The sequence below is a fragment of the Tursiops truncatus genome, chromosome 10 (genome assembly GCF_011762595.2).
Source record: "Tursiops truncatus isolate mTurTru1 chromosome 10, mTurTru1.mat.Y, whole genome shotgun sequence".
NCBI classification, from domain to species: Eukaryota; Metazoa; Chordata; class Mammalia; order Artiodactyla; family Delphinidae; genus Tursiops; species Tursiops truncatus.
Genome location: NC_047043.1, coordinates 55,417,761 through 55,432,746, shown reverse-complemented (window position 1 = coordinate 55,432,746; position 14,986 = coordinate 55,417,761). Strand labels below are relative to the sequence as shown.

General features: G+C 40.8%; 1 protein-coding gene across 2 annotated transcripts in view; it reads right to left on the bottom strand.

The window, feature by feature from the left end:
- Window positions 1–14,986, bottom strand: part of OXSR1 (oxidative stress responsive kinase 1) — a 101,135-nt gene that overhangs the window by 45,622 nt on the left and 40,527 nt on the right. For both annotated transcript variants that reach the window (XM_019946870.2, XM_019946871.3), the window contains exon 4: window positions 14,761–14,902. In XM_019946870.2, the coding sequence (XP_019802429.1) occupies window positions 14,761–14,902 (142 nt within the window). The remainder of the gene's footprint in view (window positions 1–14,760; window positions 14,903–14,986) is intronic.

Sequence of the window (14,986 nt, the reverse complement as noted above, 5' to 3'; positions counted from 1 at the left end):
GCAACCATGAACCTTCAACTCCTTTTTCTGGGCTCATCTGGAATGACATCTAAAATTTAACGGGAAAAACAATATATAGTTTAGTCACTTCCTCCTTGTGTTTCTGCAGCAGGCTGTAATGTTAGTACAGATCATAAAAATATAATCTTTCTCATTTCACCATGAGTCATATCTTAGTACATTTCTATTATCATCTGCACTTACTTAGTATTATAATTAGTGCATAGGGGGCATCTCCCAGATACTCATCAAATAGATTTAAATAACTAAATAGAAGACAACCTGCCTTAAATCTTCTTAGGGAGATAAGTGAATCATTAAATCAATCCATCCATCCAACTAAACACTAAAATAAAAATTGATTGTTTCTGAAGAGATGTGGAGTAGTAAATCAATCAATCCAACTTAAATACAAAAATAAAATTGTTCCCTCCTGCCACCCCACCTCCCAACTCCCACCTCCTATCCATCTAAATAGGAGAGCAGTTAAACGATGGTATATCTATATAATGAAATACTATGAATACTAACGAATATATATGTTAATACGGAACAATCTCCAAATATATTAAGTGAAATAACAATACTACATACATCATGTTGCCATTTGTCTTTTTTTTTTTAAGCAGGAGGGAGATGTATACAGTATGTTTATATTGCCATAAAAATCTCTCTCAAAGGAATCACAAGAAAATGGCAAGAAGTGGTTCCCTTTAGACCAGGGTACTAGAGGTTCAGTGAAGGAAGGAGATTTTTTCTTTTTTTAAATGCTTTATTATATTTATTTATTGTTTGTTTATTTGTTTATTTATTTATGCCTGCCTTGGGTCTTTGTTGCTGTGAGCAGGCTTTCTCTAGTTACAGCAAGCGGGCGCTACTCTTCGTCGCGGTGCGCGGGCTTCTCATTGTGGTGGCTTCTCTTGTTGCAGAGCACAGGCTCTAGGTTCGCGGGCTTCAGTAGTTGTGGCACGCAGGCTAAGTAGTTGTGGCTCGCAGGCTCTAGAGCTCAGGCTCAGCAGTTGTGGTGCACAGGCTTAGTTGCTCTGCGGCATGTGGGATCCTCCTGGACCAGAGCTCGAACCCGTGTCCCCTGCCTTGGCAGGATGATTCTTAACCACTGCGCCACCAGGGAAGTCCCTAAAATGCTTTATTATTTTTAGAACAGTTTTAGATTTACATAAAAATTGAGAAGATAGTGCAGAGGAGTTCCCATACACCTGTCACGCAGTTTCCCCTATTATTAACATGACACATTAAATGGTTCTGTTGCCACAGTAATGAACTAGTATTGATGCATTACTATTAACTAAGGTCTACAATTTATTCAAATATTTTAGTTTTAACCTAATGTCCTTTTTCTTTCCCAGGATACCATGTTCCATTTAGTTGTCATGTCTTCTTAGGGGCTTCTCTTGTCTGTGACAGTTAATCTTTGACTTTCCTTGTTTTTAATGACCTTGACAGTTTTGAGGAATAACGGTCCAGCATTTTGTAGAATGCCCCTCTATTGGAATTTGTATGATGTTTTCCTCATGATTAAACTGTTGTTATGAGTTTTGGGAAGGAAAACCACAGAAGTCAAGTGCCATTTTCATCACATCATATCAAGGGTACATAGTTATCATCATGTTTTAGCACAGTTGATATGGTGAAGACTTGTTTTTTTATCATATACCATTTGTACCATTTGAATTTCTAAGCCTATATTTGCATTACCCACTCAAATAATGTTTTCTAAGCTTTTGTCTTAAGTGAAGAAACAGTAATCCATTTTCAGTAGAACCTACACTTCGGGTGACTACTTTTCCTGATCAATTCTCCAGATAATCAATTCATGTTTCCCTTTTCAAACCAAAAGTGCAAAATATAGAACAGTTTCCAAGAGTAAAAGCAGAGAAAGATCATGAAGCTAAATGGCTCACTGGACAATTAAACACACCACAGTCTGTCCTCACACACAACAGGGCAAATGACCTTTCAAGGAAAAGATCTGTAACTAAATCTCTGGAAATCAATGTAATAGTCCTTAACTGAAGAACCTTTGTTACCTGCCTCAAAGGATATCAAGCAACCCAACAGCCCCAACAGCTAAATCCTCCAACCACTCTTAAATAGCAAGAACAGTGAGTGTTGTTTTTCACAGCTTGATGCCATTTCTCACAAGTCACTATTGCACCAAAGTTACAGATTCCTTTTAAAATTAAAAGGAATATCATAGACATACTTGACTTTCTCATTAGTACAGAACACAAGTTTCTCCCCATCACATTTTTTAAAAAATTTATTTACTTTTAGTTATTTTATTTTTGCCTGTATTGGGTCTTCATTGCTGTGCGCGGGCTTTCTCTAGTTGCGGCGAGCGGGCTTCTCATTGCGGTGGCTTCTCTTGTTGCAGAGCACAGGCTCTAGGCGCACAGGCTTCAGTAGTTGTGGCACATGGGCTCAGTAGTTGTGGCTCGTGGGCTCTAGAGCGCAGGCTCGGTAGTTGTGGTGCACAGATCGAACCCGTGTCCCTGCATTGGCAGGTGGATTCTTAACCACTGTGCCACCAGGGATCAAACCCGTGTCCTTGCATTGGCAGGCGGATTCTTAACCACTGTGCCACCAGGGCTCGAACCCATGTCCCTGCATTGGCAGGTGGATTCTTAACCACTGCGCACCCAGGGAAGCCCCCCATTACATTTTTATGACTCATCAATAGGCACAGTTTATGGAAAACATGAAAAAGGCCAAGAGAAGAAATGAATCAAGACAAAAGCTGGAAAATACACTACATTTAGGCATCTTAAACTGACTAAATATCTACCATTTCTGTTAAAGCTAACCTCTTTAAATGGGAAAAATATTTGGGTATGTAGATACAGAGAGAAAAGTGTAAGTCTAATTTAGATACTTGTTCACCCTAGTCAAAACCTCTAAAGCCTGGGGAGTCAAGGAGAAAACACAGTAGAAACAATAAAATTATTTGACCTAATCCACCAGACTGACACAAATCTACCTGAAATAACAATTGGACTCTAAAGCTATGAGAAGTAACAAAACCTACTAAAAACATCCATCTCTGTTTCCCAGTAAAACAACTTTATCCCAACGTTTCTCCTGTTGAAATCTCAGTGCATCTTGGCTAAAGTGTAAGTAGGGTTCTTAGCCTTGGCTGCATATTAGGATCTCTTGGGGAACTTTCAGAAGTCCCAATGCCAAGGCCTCATCATAGACCAGGTAAATGAATTTCTGGCAGTGGATCCAGGAACTGGTACTTATTAAAGTTTCCCAGGTGATTCCAATATGAAGGCAACATTAAGGTTCTCTGATTTTATGTGTAAGAGAATTTCCATTCCAGCAACATGGCAGAGACTTTCATCACTTACTACCCAGGCCTTGGCCCCAAGATACACCATTCCCCTTCTCCAAACACAAAGAAATGCTGGATTAATTAGGGGGGGAAACTGCCACATAAATGAACATGAAATAAAGAAAAGGAAATCTTCAGAAATGAAAAGGACACTTAAGAGCAGAGCAGTAAGCCTTGGGAGACAGAACAGAGATACTCCGCCAAATAGCTAGGGAGCTCAGGCTTTAAAATCCACCCATAAACAGAATACCTGGCATTGGGCTAGCTTAAGGTTGAGAAAGAGAACTGAGACCGCTCATAAACCTAGGACCCTGGGAAGACTGAGCCACAATGAAACGTATACTTGCCAAAGGCAAGCCAGTAAAGCCATATTAAAATAAGACCTAACTGTCTTTAATACAAAAGCATTACTAGGAATAAAAAGCATCATTATATAACAACAACAAAAAAAAGGGAATAATTTACCAAGAAGATAACAATCCTGAACCTGTATGTACCTATAAAATATCTTTCAATCGCAGAGGACTATAGTTCAAAGGGGTCATTAGTGTTGTAGGGCTAACTTCAGCTACTTCTGGCCTCCACTGTTCTGATGTGAAGTCAACTCCTCCTAATCATACTGATGCTCTGTCTTAGTCTGTTCAGGCTGCTATAACAAAAATACCAGACTGGGCAACTTAAACAACCAACATTTATTTCTCACAGTTCTGGAGGCTGGAAAGTCCAAGATCAAAGCAGGGGCAGATTTGGTGCCTGGTGAGGAGCTGCTTCCCTGTTCATGAGTGACCACCTTTTCACTGTATCTTCACAAGGCAGAAGGGGCAAGGGAGTTCTCTGGGGTCTCTTTTTTTTTTTTTTTTGCGGTACGCGGGCCTCTCACTGTTGTGGCCTCTCCCGTGGCGGAGCACAGGCTCCGGATGCGCAGGGTCAGCAGCCATGGTTCACGGGCCAAGCCGCTCCGTGGCATGTGGGATCTTCCCATACCGGGGCACGAACCCGTGTCCCCTGCATCGGCAGGCGGACTCTCAACCACTGCGCCACCAGGGAAGCTCTCTGGGGTCTCTTTTATAAGGACACTAATACCATTCATGTGGGCTCTACCCTCATGACCTATGTACCTCCCAAAGGCTCCACCTACAAATACCACCACATTGAGGATTAGGTTTCAACATATGAATTCTGAGGGGACACAAACATTCAGTCTACAGCACTCCCCCTACATGATAAGTTGTTTTTCTCTTGCTGCCTTCAAGATATTCTTTGTGTTTAGGTTTCAATAGTGTGACTATGATGTGTCTAGGTATAGATCTCTTTGTTATTTATCTTTTTTTTTTTTTTTTTTTTTTTGCGGTACACGGGCCTCTCTCTGTTGTGGCCTCTCCCGTTGCGGAGCACAGGCTCCGGACGCGCAGGCTCAGCGGCCATGGTTCACGGGCCCAGCCACTCCGCGGCATGTGGGATCTTCCCGGACCTGGGCACGAACCCGTGTGCCCTGCATCGGCAGGCGGACTCTCAACCACTGTGCCACCAGGGAAGCCCTGTTATTTATCTTAACTGTGGTTCGTTAAGCTTCTTAAATTTGTAGATTAATGTTTTTCCTCAAATTTGGAAGTTTTAGGTCACTATTTCTTTCAATATTTTTTTGTCCCTTTTACTCATTTAGCTAAATGAGAGCTGACAGATTTAACAAAGTAGATGTTACAGTCATACACAATTGAGCACAGATTGAATTTGTGCCTGAACTTGATGTAAGTCAATTTGATTGCTTTCTAAAAAAGACAGTGGGGCTTCCCTGGTGGCGCAGTGGTTGAGAGTCCGCCTGCCAATGCAGGGGACACGGGTTCGTGCCCCGGCCCGGGAAGATCCCACATGCCGCAGAGCGGCTAGGCCCGTGAGCCATGGCCGCTGAGCCTGTGCGTCCGGAGCCTGTGCTCCGCCACGGGAGAGGCCACAACAGTGAGAGGCCCGCGTACCGCAAAAAAGAAAAAGAAAAAAAAACAGTGGACTTAACGTGTATTTCAGTGTGTATTTTGGGTTACTTCTACCATTGACTATGTAAGTCTGAGTATGTAAAGGTTTAGGGAAAAGAATATACTTCTATCCATGTTCTGAAGGGAGGACTTTGACTTTTAAAAATAGAGATACGATATATTAAATAAGACAACAATTGCATATTTAAAGAAGAATAATTCAGTGGCAGATCTAAATTCTATTGAGTTAGTAACTAAAAACTATAATTGATATTTAAACCCAGCATGATATGTATGCCCAGCATCACTGATTAGCACAATATTTCCTAGAAGACTTTGGAAGTAGACTGCTACATTCAGATCCCAGCTCTGTCACTAGCTGGGTGACCTTTGGCAAGTTACTTAACTCTCTTTGCCTTGGTTTCGTCATCTGTAAAGTAGGAATAATAATAGTACCAGGGGCTTCCCTGGTGGCGCAGTGGTTAAGAATCCACCTGCCAATGCAGGGGACATGGGTTTGAGCTCTGGTCCAGGAGGATCCCACGTGCCGCGGAGCAACTAAGCCCGTGTGCCACAGCTACTGAGCCTGTGCTCTAGAGCCCATGAGCCACAACTACTGAGCCTGTGTGCCACAACTACTGAAGCCCACGTGCCTAGAACCTGTGGTCCACACAAAGAGGAGCCACCACAGTAAGAAGTAGGCGCACGGCAGCAAAGAGTAGGCCTTGCTCACCGCAACTAGAGAAAAAGCCCATGCGTAGCAATGAAGACCCAATGCAGCCAAAAATTAATTAATTAATTAAAAAAAAATAGTACCAACTCATAAAATAATTGTGAAGATTAAATCAGGTTAAGGTAGAAAATACACTTAGTAAAGTATTTAGGGACTTCCCTGGCAGTCCAGTGTCTAAGACTCCATGCTCTCAATGCAGGGGGCCCAGGTTCGATCTCTGGTCAGGGAACTAGACTCCATATGCTGCAACTAAGAGTTCACATGCTGCAACTAAGGCCCAGTGCAGCCAAATAATAAATACTTAAAAAAAGAAAAAAGTATTTAGCACACAAGTTGCAGTGAATGCTAGCTGTCATTATTATCTACACCAGGGGTCAACATTTTCTTAAAGGGCCAGATAGTAAATAGGGTTTGTGGGGCAGATGATATCTGTCACCACTACTTTTTCTCTGTAGTGCTAAAATGTGCATGGCTGTGTTTTAAAAAAGAAACCCAAACAAAAAAACAAACAAAAAACAGGCATCAGGCTGCATTCATCCTGTGGGCCAGAGTCTGTCAATCACTGATGATCTATATGGTGGTAAAATAATTTTTTTTTCCTCTCACACGACAGTCTGGGCATGAGTGACATCAGTTCAGCATGGTAACTCCACAGAGTTGGTGATTCAGGTTCCTCATATTTTATTGCTCTACCATCTCTAAGTCCTTGCTGCACAGTCCAAGATGCCTTACTACCACATCCACATTTCAATGGAAGGAAGGAAAGGGCATAAAGAGGTTATGCCACTTTCTGTGAGCAGTGGTTCTCAGCGTATTTGGCAATGTCTAGAGATATTTTAGGTTGTCGCAATGGGCACTGGGGGCGGTGTGTATGTGTGTGCTACTGGCGTGTAATAGGTAGAAGCCGGATATGCTGCTAGATCCGTTCTATAACGCACAGGATAGCCCCTGAAACAAAGAATTGCCCAGCCCAAAAGTCAGTGGTGCTGCGACTGATAAAACCTGTTAAGGGAACACTATTGTTTTCATCACAGTGGCTAGAAACTAAATCACACAGTCAAATCTGGCCTGCATGGGAGGCTATGAAATGCTGCCTTTCCTCTGGATGTTCATGTGCCCAGTAAAAAATGTTTTTTTCTTTTAATTCTAAAACAAGGGGAGACATATTAGGGGCCAATTAGCAGTCTATAGCATATGTCTTTCTAGAAGATTACTTGATGAACATGGAATCAGAACTGAGGTATTAACTGAATTATGTTCATTGCTAGTATCAAGGTATGTATACACAGGGTTATCACCATTCAGAGGACAGGAATCCTGTTTTTCAGGGCACCTTTTCCCTTGACAGTGTGGGAAATAAATTCCTAAACATTTACTCTTTGGTCATGTTCCCTTTTCAGTCATTTGTTAACACATTATTTTAACTAGGTACAAAACAACTGATTAGGTACAATTTTAGATGAAAAATACTATTGTCTTAAGAATATACTTTCAGTGTTTCCAAGATTTCTAGTTTACATGTTATTCCTTAGAATCAATTACTCTCTTTTATCCTCATAAAAAGAAAGTTTGGGGTTTCCCTGGTGGCGCAGTGGTGAAGAATCCACCTGCTAATGCAGGAGACACGGGTTTGAGCCCTCACAACTATTGAGCCTGTGCTCTAGAGCCCGCGAGCCACAACTACTGAGCCCGCGTGCCACAACTACTGAAGCCTGCACATCTGGAGCCCATGCTCCACAACAAGAGAAGCTACCACTCCCTGGTGGCACAGCGGTTAAGAATCCGCCTGCCAATGCAGGGGACACGGGTTTGAGCCCTGGTCTGGGAAGATCCCACATGCCGCAGAGCAACTAAGCCCATGCACCACAACTACTGAGCTACTGAGCCTGCACTCTAGAGCCTGCAAGCCACAACTACTGAGCCCCTGTGCCAGAACTACTGAAGCCTGCATGCCTAGAGCCCGTGCACCGCAACAAAGAGTAGCTCCAGCTCACTGCAACCAGAGAAAAGCCCGCGCACAGCAAAGAAGACCCAATGCAGCCAAAACTAAAATAAATAAAATAAATTAACTTAAAAATAAAAAGAAGCCACTGCAATGAGAAGCCCACGTGCCGCAACAAAGAGTAGCCCCCACTCACCACAACTAGAGAAAGCCCGTGCGCAGCAAGGAAGACCCAACACAGCCAAAAATAAAAATTAATTAATTTTAAAAAAAAGTTTGTTTCCTTTGTAAGACTTAAGCAGGTGGAAAAACTTAAACAACTGGAAAGAATTATTCATTTTTCCTAGAATGAGATGCTTTTATAGATGAGTGATTTCACTTACTATATGTTGATTTTCTTTAAAATGCTTCTACTCTCAGGGTAATCTAATCAAAAGTTTGTGTGTAGGGGGAGGGAATACCTTGTTTTTTTCCTCCATATTCTGATTACTCCTTAAAACCTCAGTTTTACAAATTGGTAGTCGTCTGATCTTTGATCTGTTACTTTTCTGGGCCTTTGCTTGTCTGTTTGCTGATGGATTAGGGTTAAGTAGGTGATTTTTTTTTAACTGAGGTATAAAATTGTAAGATATAAATAAATAAGATATATTGTAAGATAAATAAATTTGTAAGATATAAATAAAGCTGTAAGATATTTAAAGTGTACAATGTGATGGTTTGGTACACATATACACTGGGAAAGGATTAACTCCATAGAGTTAATTAACACATTTATCACCTCACATATTTACTTTTTTTTTTGAGAACATTTAAATCCTACTCTCTTAGCAAACTGCAATAATATGATACAGTGTTATCCACTATAGTCAACATGATATACATGAAATTCTCAGACCTTATTCATCTTATAACTGAAAGTTTGTACTTTCACCAACCTCTCCCTGTTTCCCTCACCCACTCAGCCCCTGGCAACCACTTTTCTACTATTTCAAGGAATTTAACTGTGTGTGTGTGTGTGTGTGTGTGTGTGTGTGTGTGTGTGTATGTGTGTGTGTTTTAAGATCCCACATATTAAGTGATACCATGCAGTATCTGTCTTTCTCTGTCTGGCTTAATTCACTTAGCATAACATGCCCTCCAAGTTCATCCATGTTGTCACAAATGACAGGACTTCCTCCTTTTCATGGATGAATAAAGTCCATTGTATATATGTGTGTGTGTGTGTATGTGTGTGTGTGTGTGTATCACAATTTCTTTATCCATTCATCCATGACACACACTAAGGTTGTTTCCATATCTTGGCTATTGTGAATAATGCTGAATACGGGAGTACAGATATCTCTTTGAGATAATGACTTCATTTCTTTTGGACATATACCCAGCAATGAGATTTCTGGATCTTATTGTAATTCTTTTTTTTTGGCTGCGCCACACAGCTTGTGGGATCCTAGCTGCCAGACCAGGGATCAAACCTGTGCCCCCTGCATTGGAAGTGCGGAGTCTTAACCACTGGACCGCCAGGGAAGTCTCCCTGTAATTCTATTTTTAATTTCTTGAGGAACCTCCATACTGTTTCCACAGTGGCTGTACCAGTTTACACTCCCAACATCAGTACACAAGGGTTCCCTTTCTCCATATCCTTGCCAGCATCTGATATCTTGTCTTTTTGTTTTGTTTTGTTTTGTTTTTTGGCTGCACCACACGGCTTGTGCGATTTTAGTTCCCTGGCCAGAGACTGAACCCTGGCCCTTGGCAGTGAAAGCACGGAGTCCTAACCACTTGACCACCAGGGAATTGCCTGATATCTTGTTTTTTTGATAACAGACATCCTAACAGGTGTGAGATGATATTTCATTGTCGTTTTGATTTGCATTTCCCCAATGGTTAGTGATGTTGATCACCTTTTTCACATGTATCTGTTGGCTACTTATATGTGTTCCTTGGAAAAATGTCTATTCAGGTCCTTTTCCCATTTTTTTAATTGGGTTGTTTTTATTTTTTTGCCTCTGAGTTGTATGAGTTCCTCCTATTTTGGGGATGTTATCCCCTTATCAGACATGTGGTTTGCGAATATTTACTCCTATTTAGTAGGTTGCCTTTTTACTTTTTTGATGATTTCCTTTGCTGTGCAGAAGCTTTTTAGTTTGATGTGGTCTAATTTTTAAAGTTTTTGCTTTTGTTGCCTTTGTGATTGGTGTCAAATCCAAAAATCATTGCCAAGACCAATTTCAAGGATATGTTTTCTTCTAGGAGTTTTTTTTTTTTTTTCGGTACGCAGGCCTCTCACTGTTGTGGCCTCTCCCGTCGCGGAGCACAGGCTCCGGACGCGCAGGCTCAGCGGCCATGGCTCACGGGCCCAGCCACTCTGCAGCATGTGGGATCTTCCCGGACCGGGGCACGAACCAGTGTCCCCTGCATCAGCAGGCGGACTCTCAACCACTGAGCCACCAGGGAAGCCCTCTTCTAGGAGTTTTTATACTTTCAGGTCCTAAGTTCATGTCTTTAATCCATTTTGAGTTGATTCCTCTGTATGGTATAAGATAGAGGTCAGTATCATTTTTTTGTATGATGTTTGTTGTGGACTTACCATAAATGGCCTTTATTATGTTATTCCCTCTATACCCAGTTTGTCAAAAGTTTTCATTATGAAAGGATGTTGAATTTTCTCAAAAAGCTTCTTCTGCATTTATTGAGATGACCATGATTTTATGGTTCATTTTGTTAAAGTTGTGTATCATAGTGATTGATTTGCAGATGTTGGACCACGCTTGCATCCCTGGAATAAATCCCACTTAATCATGCTGTATGATCCTCTTAACATACTGTTGAATTTTGTTTGCTAACATTTTGTTGAAGATCTCTGCATATATGTTTATCAAGGATATTGGCCTGTAATTTTCTTTTCTTCTAGTGTCCTTGTCTGGCTTTGGTATCAGGGTAATGCTGGCCTTGTAAAATGAGTTTGTAATGTTTCCTCCTCTTCTAGTTTTTGGAAGAGTTTGAGAAGGATTATTATAATTTCCTCTTTAAATATTTAGTAAAATTCACCAGTGAAGCCATCAGTCCTGGACTTTTGTTGGGAGGTTTTTGATTATTGAATTGATCTCCTTAGTAGTAATTGGTCCATTTAGATTTTCTATTTCTTCATGATTCAGTCTTGGTAGATTGTATGTTTCTAGGAGTTTATCCATTTCTTCTAGGTTGTATAATTTGTTGGCATATAATTGTTCATAGTAGTCTCTTATGATCCCTTATACTTCTGTGGTATCAGCTGTAATGTCTCCTCTTTCATTTCTGAATTTAATTTATTTGAGTCCTCTCTCTTTTTCTCTTGGTGAGTCTAGCTAACAATTTGTCTATTTATCTTTTTAAGAAACCAGTTCTTAAAAACTGGTTTCATTGATCTTTACAACTGTATTTTTAGTCTGTATTTCACATATTTCCACTGTAATGTTTTTATTTAACTTCCTTCTGCTAACTCTGGGCTCAGTCTGTTCTTATTTTTGTAGTTTGTTAAAAGTAGGTGATTTTAAATGTTATATCTTGTTGTGTTCTTCCATTCTTTTTCAGCTTTCTTTGGTTTTAATTGAGCATTTTATATGATTCGATTTTTCTTTCCTCTCTTAGCGTATTCTTTTTTTTTCCTTTTTTAGTGGTTGCCCTGGAGTTTGCTCTACACATCTACAACTAATCCAAGTCCACTTTCACATAGCACTGCAACACTTCCCTGAGTTTCCTTTCAATCTCATATATCCTGGACTGGGTATTATAGTCTTGCAACCCAGAACTGTCAATAGGCATAGACCAAGAAAAAAAAAAAGAAGTAGTTCTAAGCCTGCTCTCTGTGGCCAAAGGATCAGGAAAGGGGCAGCACAGCTCAGACCTAGCAGGGACTCCATCCCCGACTACATAGCTGGAATGGAAGGCTGACCGACTAGGCCAGAACCAGAGGTGCCAATGAAGACCAGACAGGAAACTCCATTGCCCAATCCACATCTAGTGCAGCAGGTAGGCCCATGCTGCCTACACCAGCACCACCGATAGGCCCAGCCAGTATCTCCCATTCTTCCACCCAGCAGCAGAAAGTGACCCAGGTCTGGCACCTCTTGGTCCTCTACACCAGGGGTCCCCATTCCCCAGGGTCGCAGACCGTTACTGGGCCGTGGCCTGTTCTAAACCATTCCCCCAACCCCACCCTAGTGTGTGGAAAAATTGTCTTCCATGAAACCAGTCCCTGGTGCTAAAAAGTTTGGGGACTGCTGCACAGTGGCAAAGGATGACCCAGACCCAGTGTCTCCCAACTCCCCACTCAGTAGCAAAAGTGCCTTTCATGTCCATAGGCAATACCACAGAATGAGTGGGAGCCCAATTGCGGCCAGGTGGCCTGGCCCACAAGGTGAGCCCAAGAAGTGCTCACAGACCCACAGGCACAGCCACTATCTCCCACCTTCCACCTAGCAGCACCAGGCCTGGGGAAGGGCACTCTACTCCAATGGGTGGCATCAGCAGGGATCGAGAAGAGAGCCCCAGCAGTGCCACAGGAACAAAACAAACCAGAACAACACTGCAAGGGCTCTAAAAAATCAGGGCAATTGCCTGCTAAAATATATTATATCACTATATTATTATTTTAATAGGATCAAGAGTCTCCTAACGTAACATCCAAAACATCCATGATAAAATTTAAAAAAAAAATCATTCAACATACCAAGAACCAGGAAAAACTTCAAAAAGAAAAGACAACTAAATGATGTCAACATGGGCTTCCCTGGTGGTGCAGTGGTTGCGAGTCCACCTGCCGATGCAGGGGACACGGGTTCGTGCCCCAATCCAGGAAGATTCCACATGCCGCGGAGCGGCTGCGCCCGTGAGCCATGGCCGCTGAGCCTGCACGTCCGGAGACTGTTGCTCCGCAATGGGAGAGGCCACAACAGTGAGAGGCCCGCGTACCGCAAAAAAAAAAAAAAAAAAAAAAAATGATGTCAAGACAAAGATGAATCAGGTTTTGGAATTATTTGACAAGAATTTTAAAGCAGCCATCATGAAAATGCTTCTAACATACAATTTGGAAATCTCAAAACAAATGAAAAACAGAAAATATCAGCAAAAAAAAAAAAAGCTATAAAAAAGAACCAAATAAAAATTATATAACTGAAAACCTACACTAACTGAAATAAAAAGCTCAAGGAATGGGTTCCAGAGTAGAATGGAGAGGACAGAGGATAGAATCAGCAAACCTGAAAACAAATCAAGAAAATTTACTCAATCTGAACAGAGTAAAAATAGGCTGAAAACTGAACCTCAGGGATTATGGTACAATATGGTACAATAACAAAAGATCTAACATTTCCATCATTAGAGTCCCAGAAGAAGATGAGGGAAAATAGCTTGCAAAGGTATTCAAAGAAATAATGGCTGAAAACATCCCAAAACTGGTGAAGACAAAAACTTATAGATTTGAGAAGGTTAGGAACCCCAAACAGGATAGACGTAAAGAAATCCACACTAAGACATATCATAATTAAACTTGTCAAAACCAAACTTTGGGACTTATCTGGTGGTCCAGTGGCTGAGACCCTGAGCTCCCAATGCAGAGGGCCCGGGTTCGATCCCTGGTCTGGGAACTAGATCCCGCATGCATGCTGCAACTAGGAGTTTGCACGCCACAACTAAGAAGTCCACATACCGCAACTAAGGGTCTGCATGCCATAACTAAAAACATTCTGCATGCGGCAACTAAGACCCAGTGCAGCCAAAATAAATAAATAAATCAATCGTTTTTCTAAAAAAAAAAAAAGAAACAATCTTTTTTTTTTTTTGGCTACGCCATGTGACATATGAGATCTTAGTTCCCCAACCAGGGATTGAACCTGTGTCCTCTACATTGAGAGTGCAGAGTCTTAACCACTGGACCTCCAGGGAAGTCCCACGAAGAAACATCCTTGAAAGTAGCCAGAGAAAAGCAACATATTGCCTAAGAACACCAATTCACATGACAGATTTCTCATCTGAAACCATGAAGGCCCCAATTAAGTACCACAGCATCTTTCAGGTGCTGAAAGAAAAGAACTGTCAACTACAAATTGTTATACCCAGGGAAAACTATCCTTCAGAAATGATGGGGAAATAAATATATCTTCAAATGAAGGAAAACCAAATCCAGGGACTAAACAAATTTGTACTAACACAGAATCTACCACCATTTCTACAGGTAACAATTGTTATCTGTACGCAGGGACTGAATAGATATAATTAGCCAGAAATACTTGAACCATAAAATGTTACACAGGTTTTCAAATGTCATTTTATTTAAAAAAAATAATAATAATTTTTAATTTTAAAAAGTGATTTTATAAAAGCTTTTAATAATTTGAGAAAATAGTCAAGATATAACATAAAGGAAACAAAAAAGAAACAGACAAAATTATACATACAGTTTTGTTTTAAATATCTGTTAGCATATAAAAGAAACTGGAAAAGAATATTCCAAAATGTTATCAGTGATTGCAATGATTGACTCCCATAGGAAATTAGAAATTTCTCCTGTTTCTGGAGTTTCCAATTTGACTAAAGTACTTGTTACTTTTAAATGCTTACTAGCTATGTAACCACTACGTACTGGAACTAGTAATACAAAAAACCCTGCTAACACTCAGAGATTATGATTAACTGTGAAAAAGAATGGGGAATAGCCTCCACGAAATGATACAGCACAACTATCACTGCACTTATCCAAAAGAAAAGACTGTTGTCTTCTACATACCTGTGAATCTGTCCATTTTTATGCAAGTATTCCAACCCCTCCAGCACTTCTCTGAGTATTGTAGCAATGGTAGCTTCATCTAGGACTCCACTTTTATGTTCCCCCTTTGCCACAATGTGCTTAATAATATCCAGAACAGAACCTGAAAAGAGAAAACACAGTTTTCCATGATTTTTTTAACTCATTCAATATAATTCAGAACCATTTTTAAATCAAAACACATGTA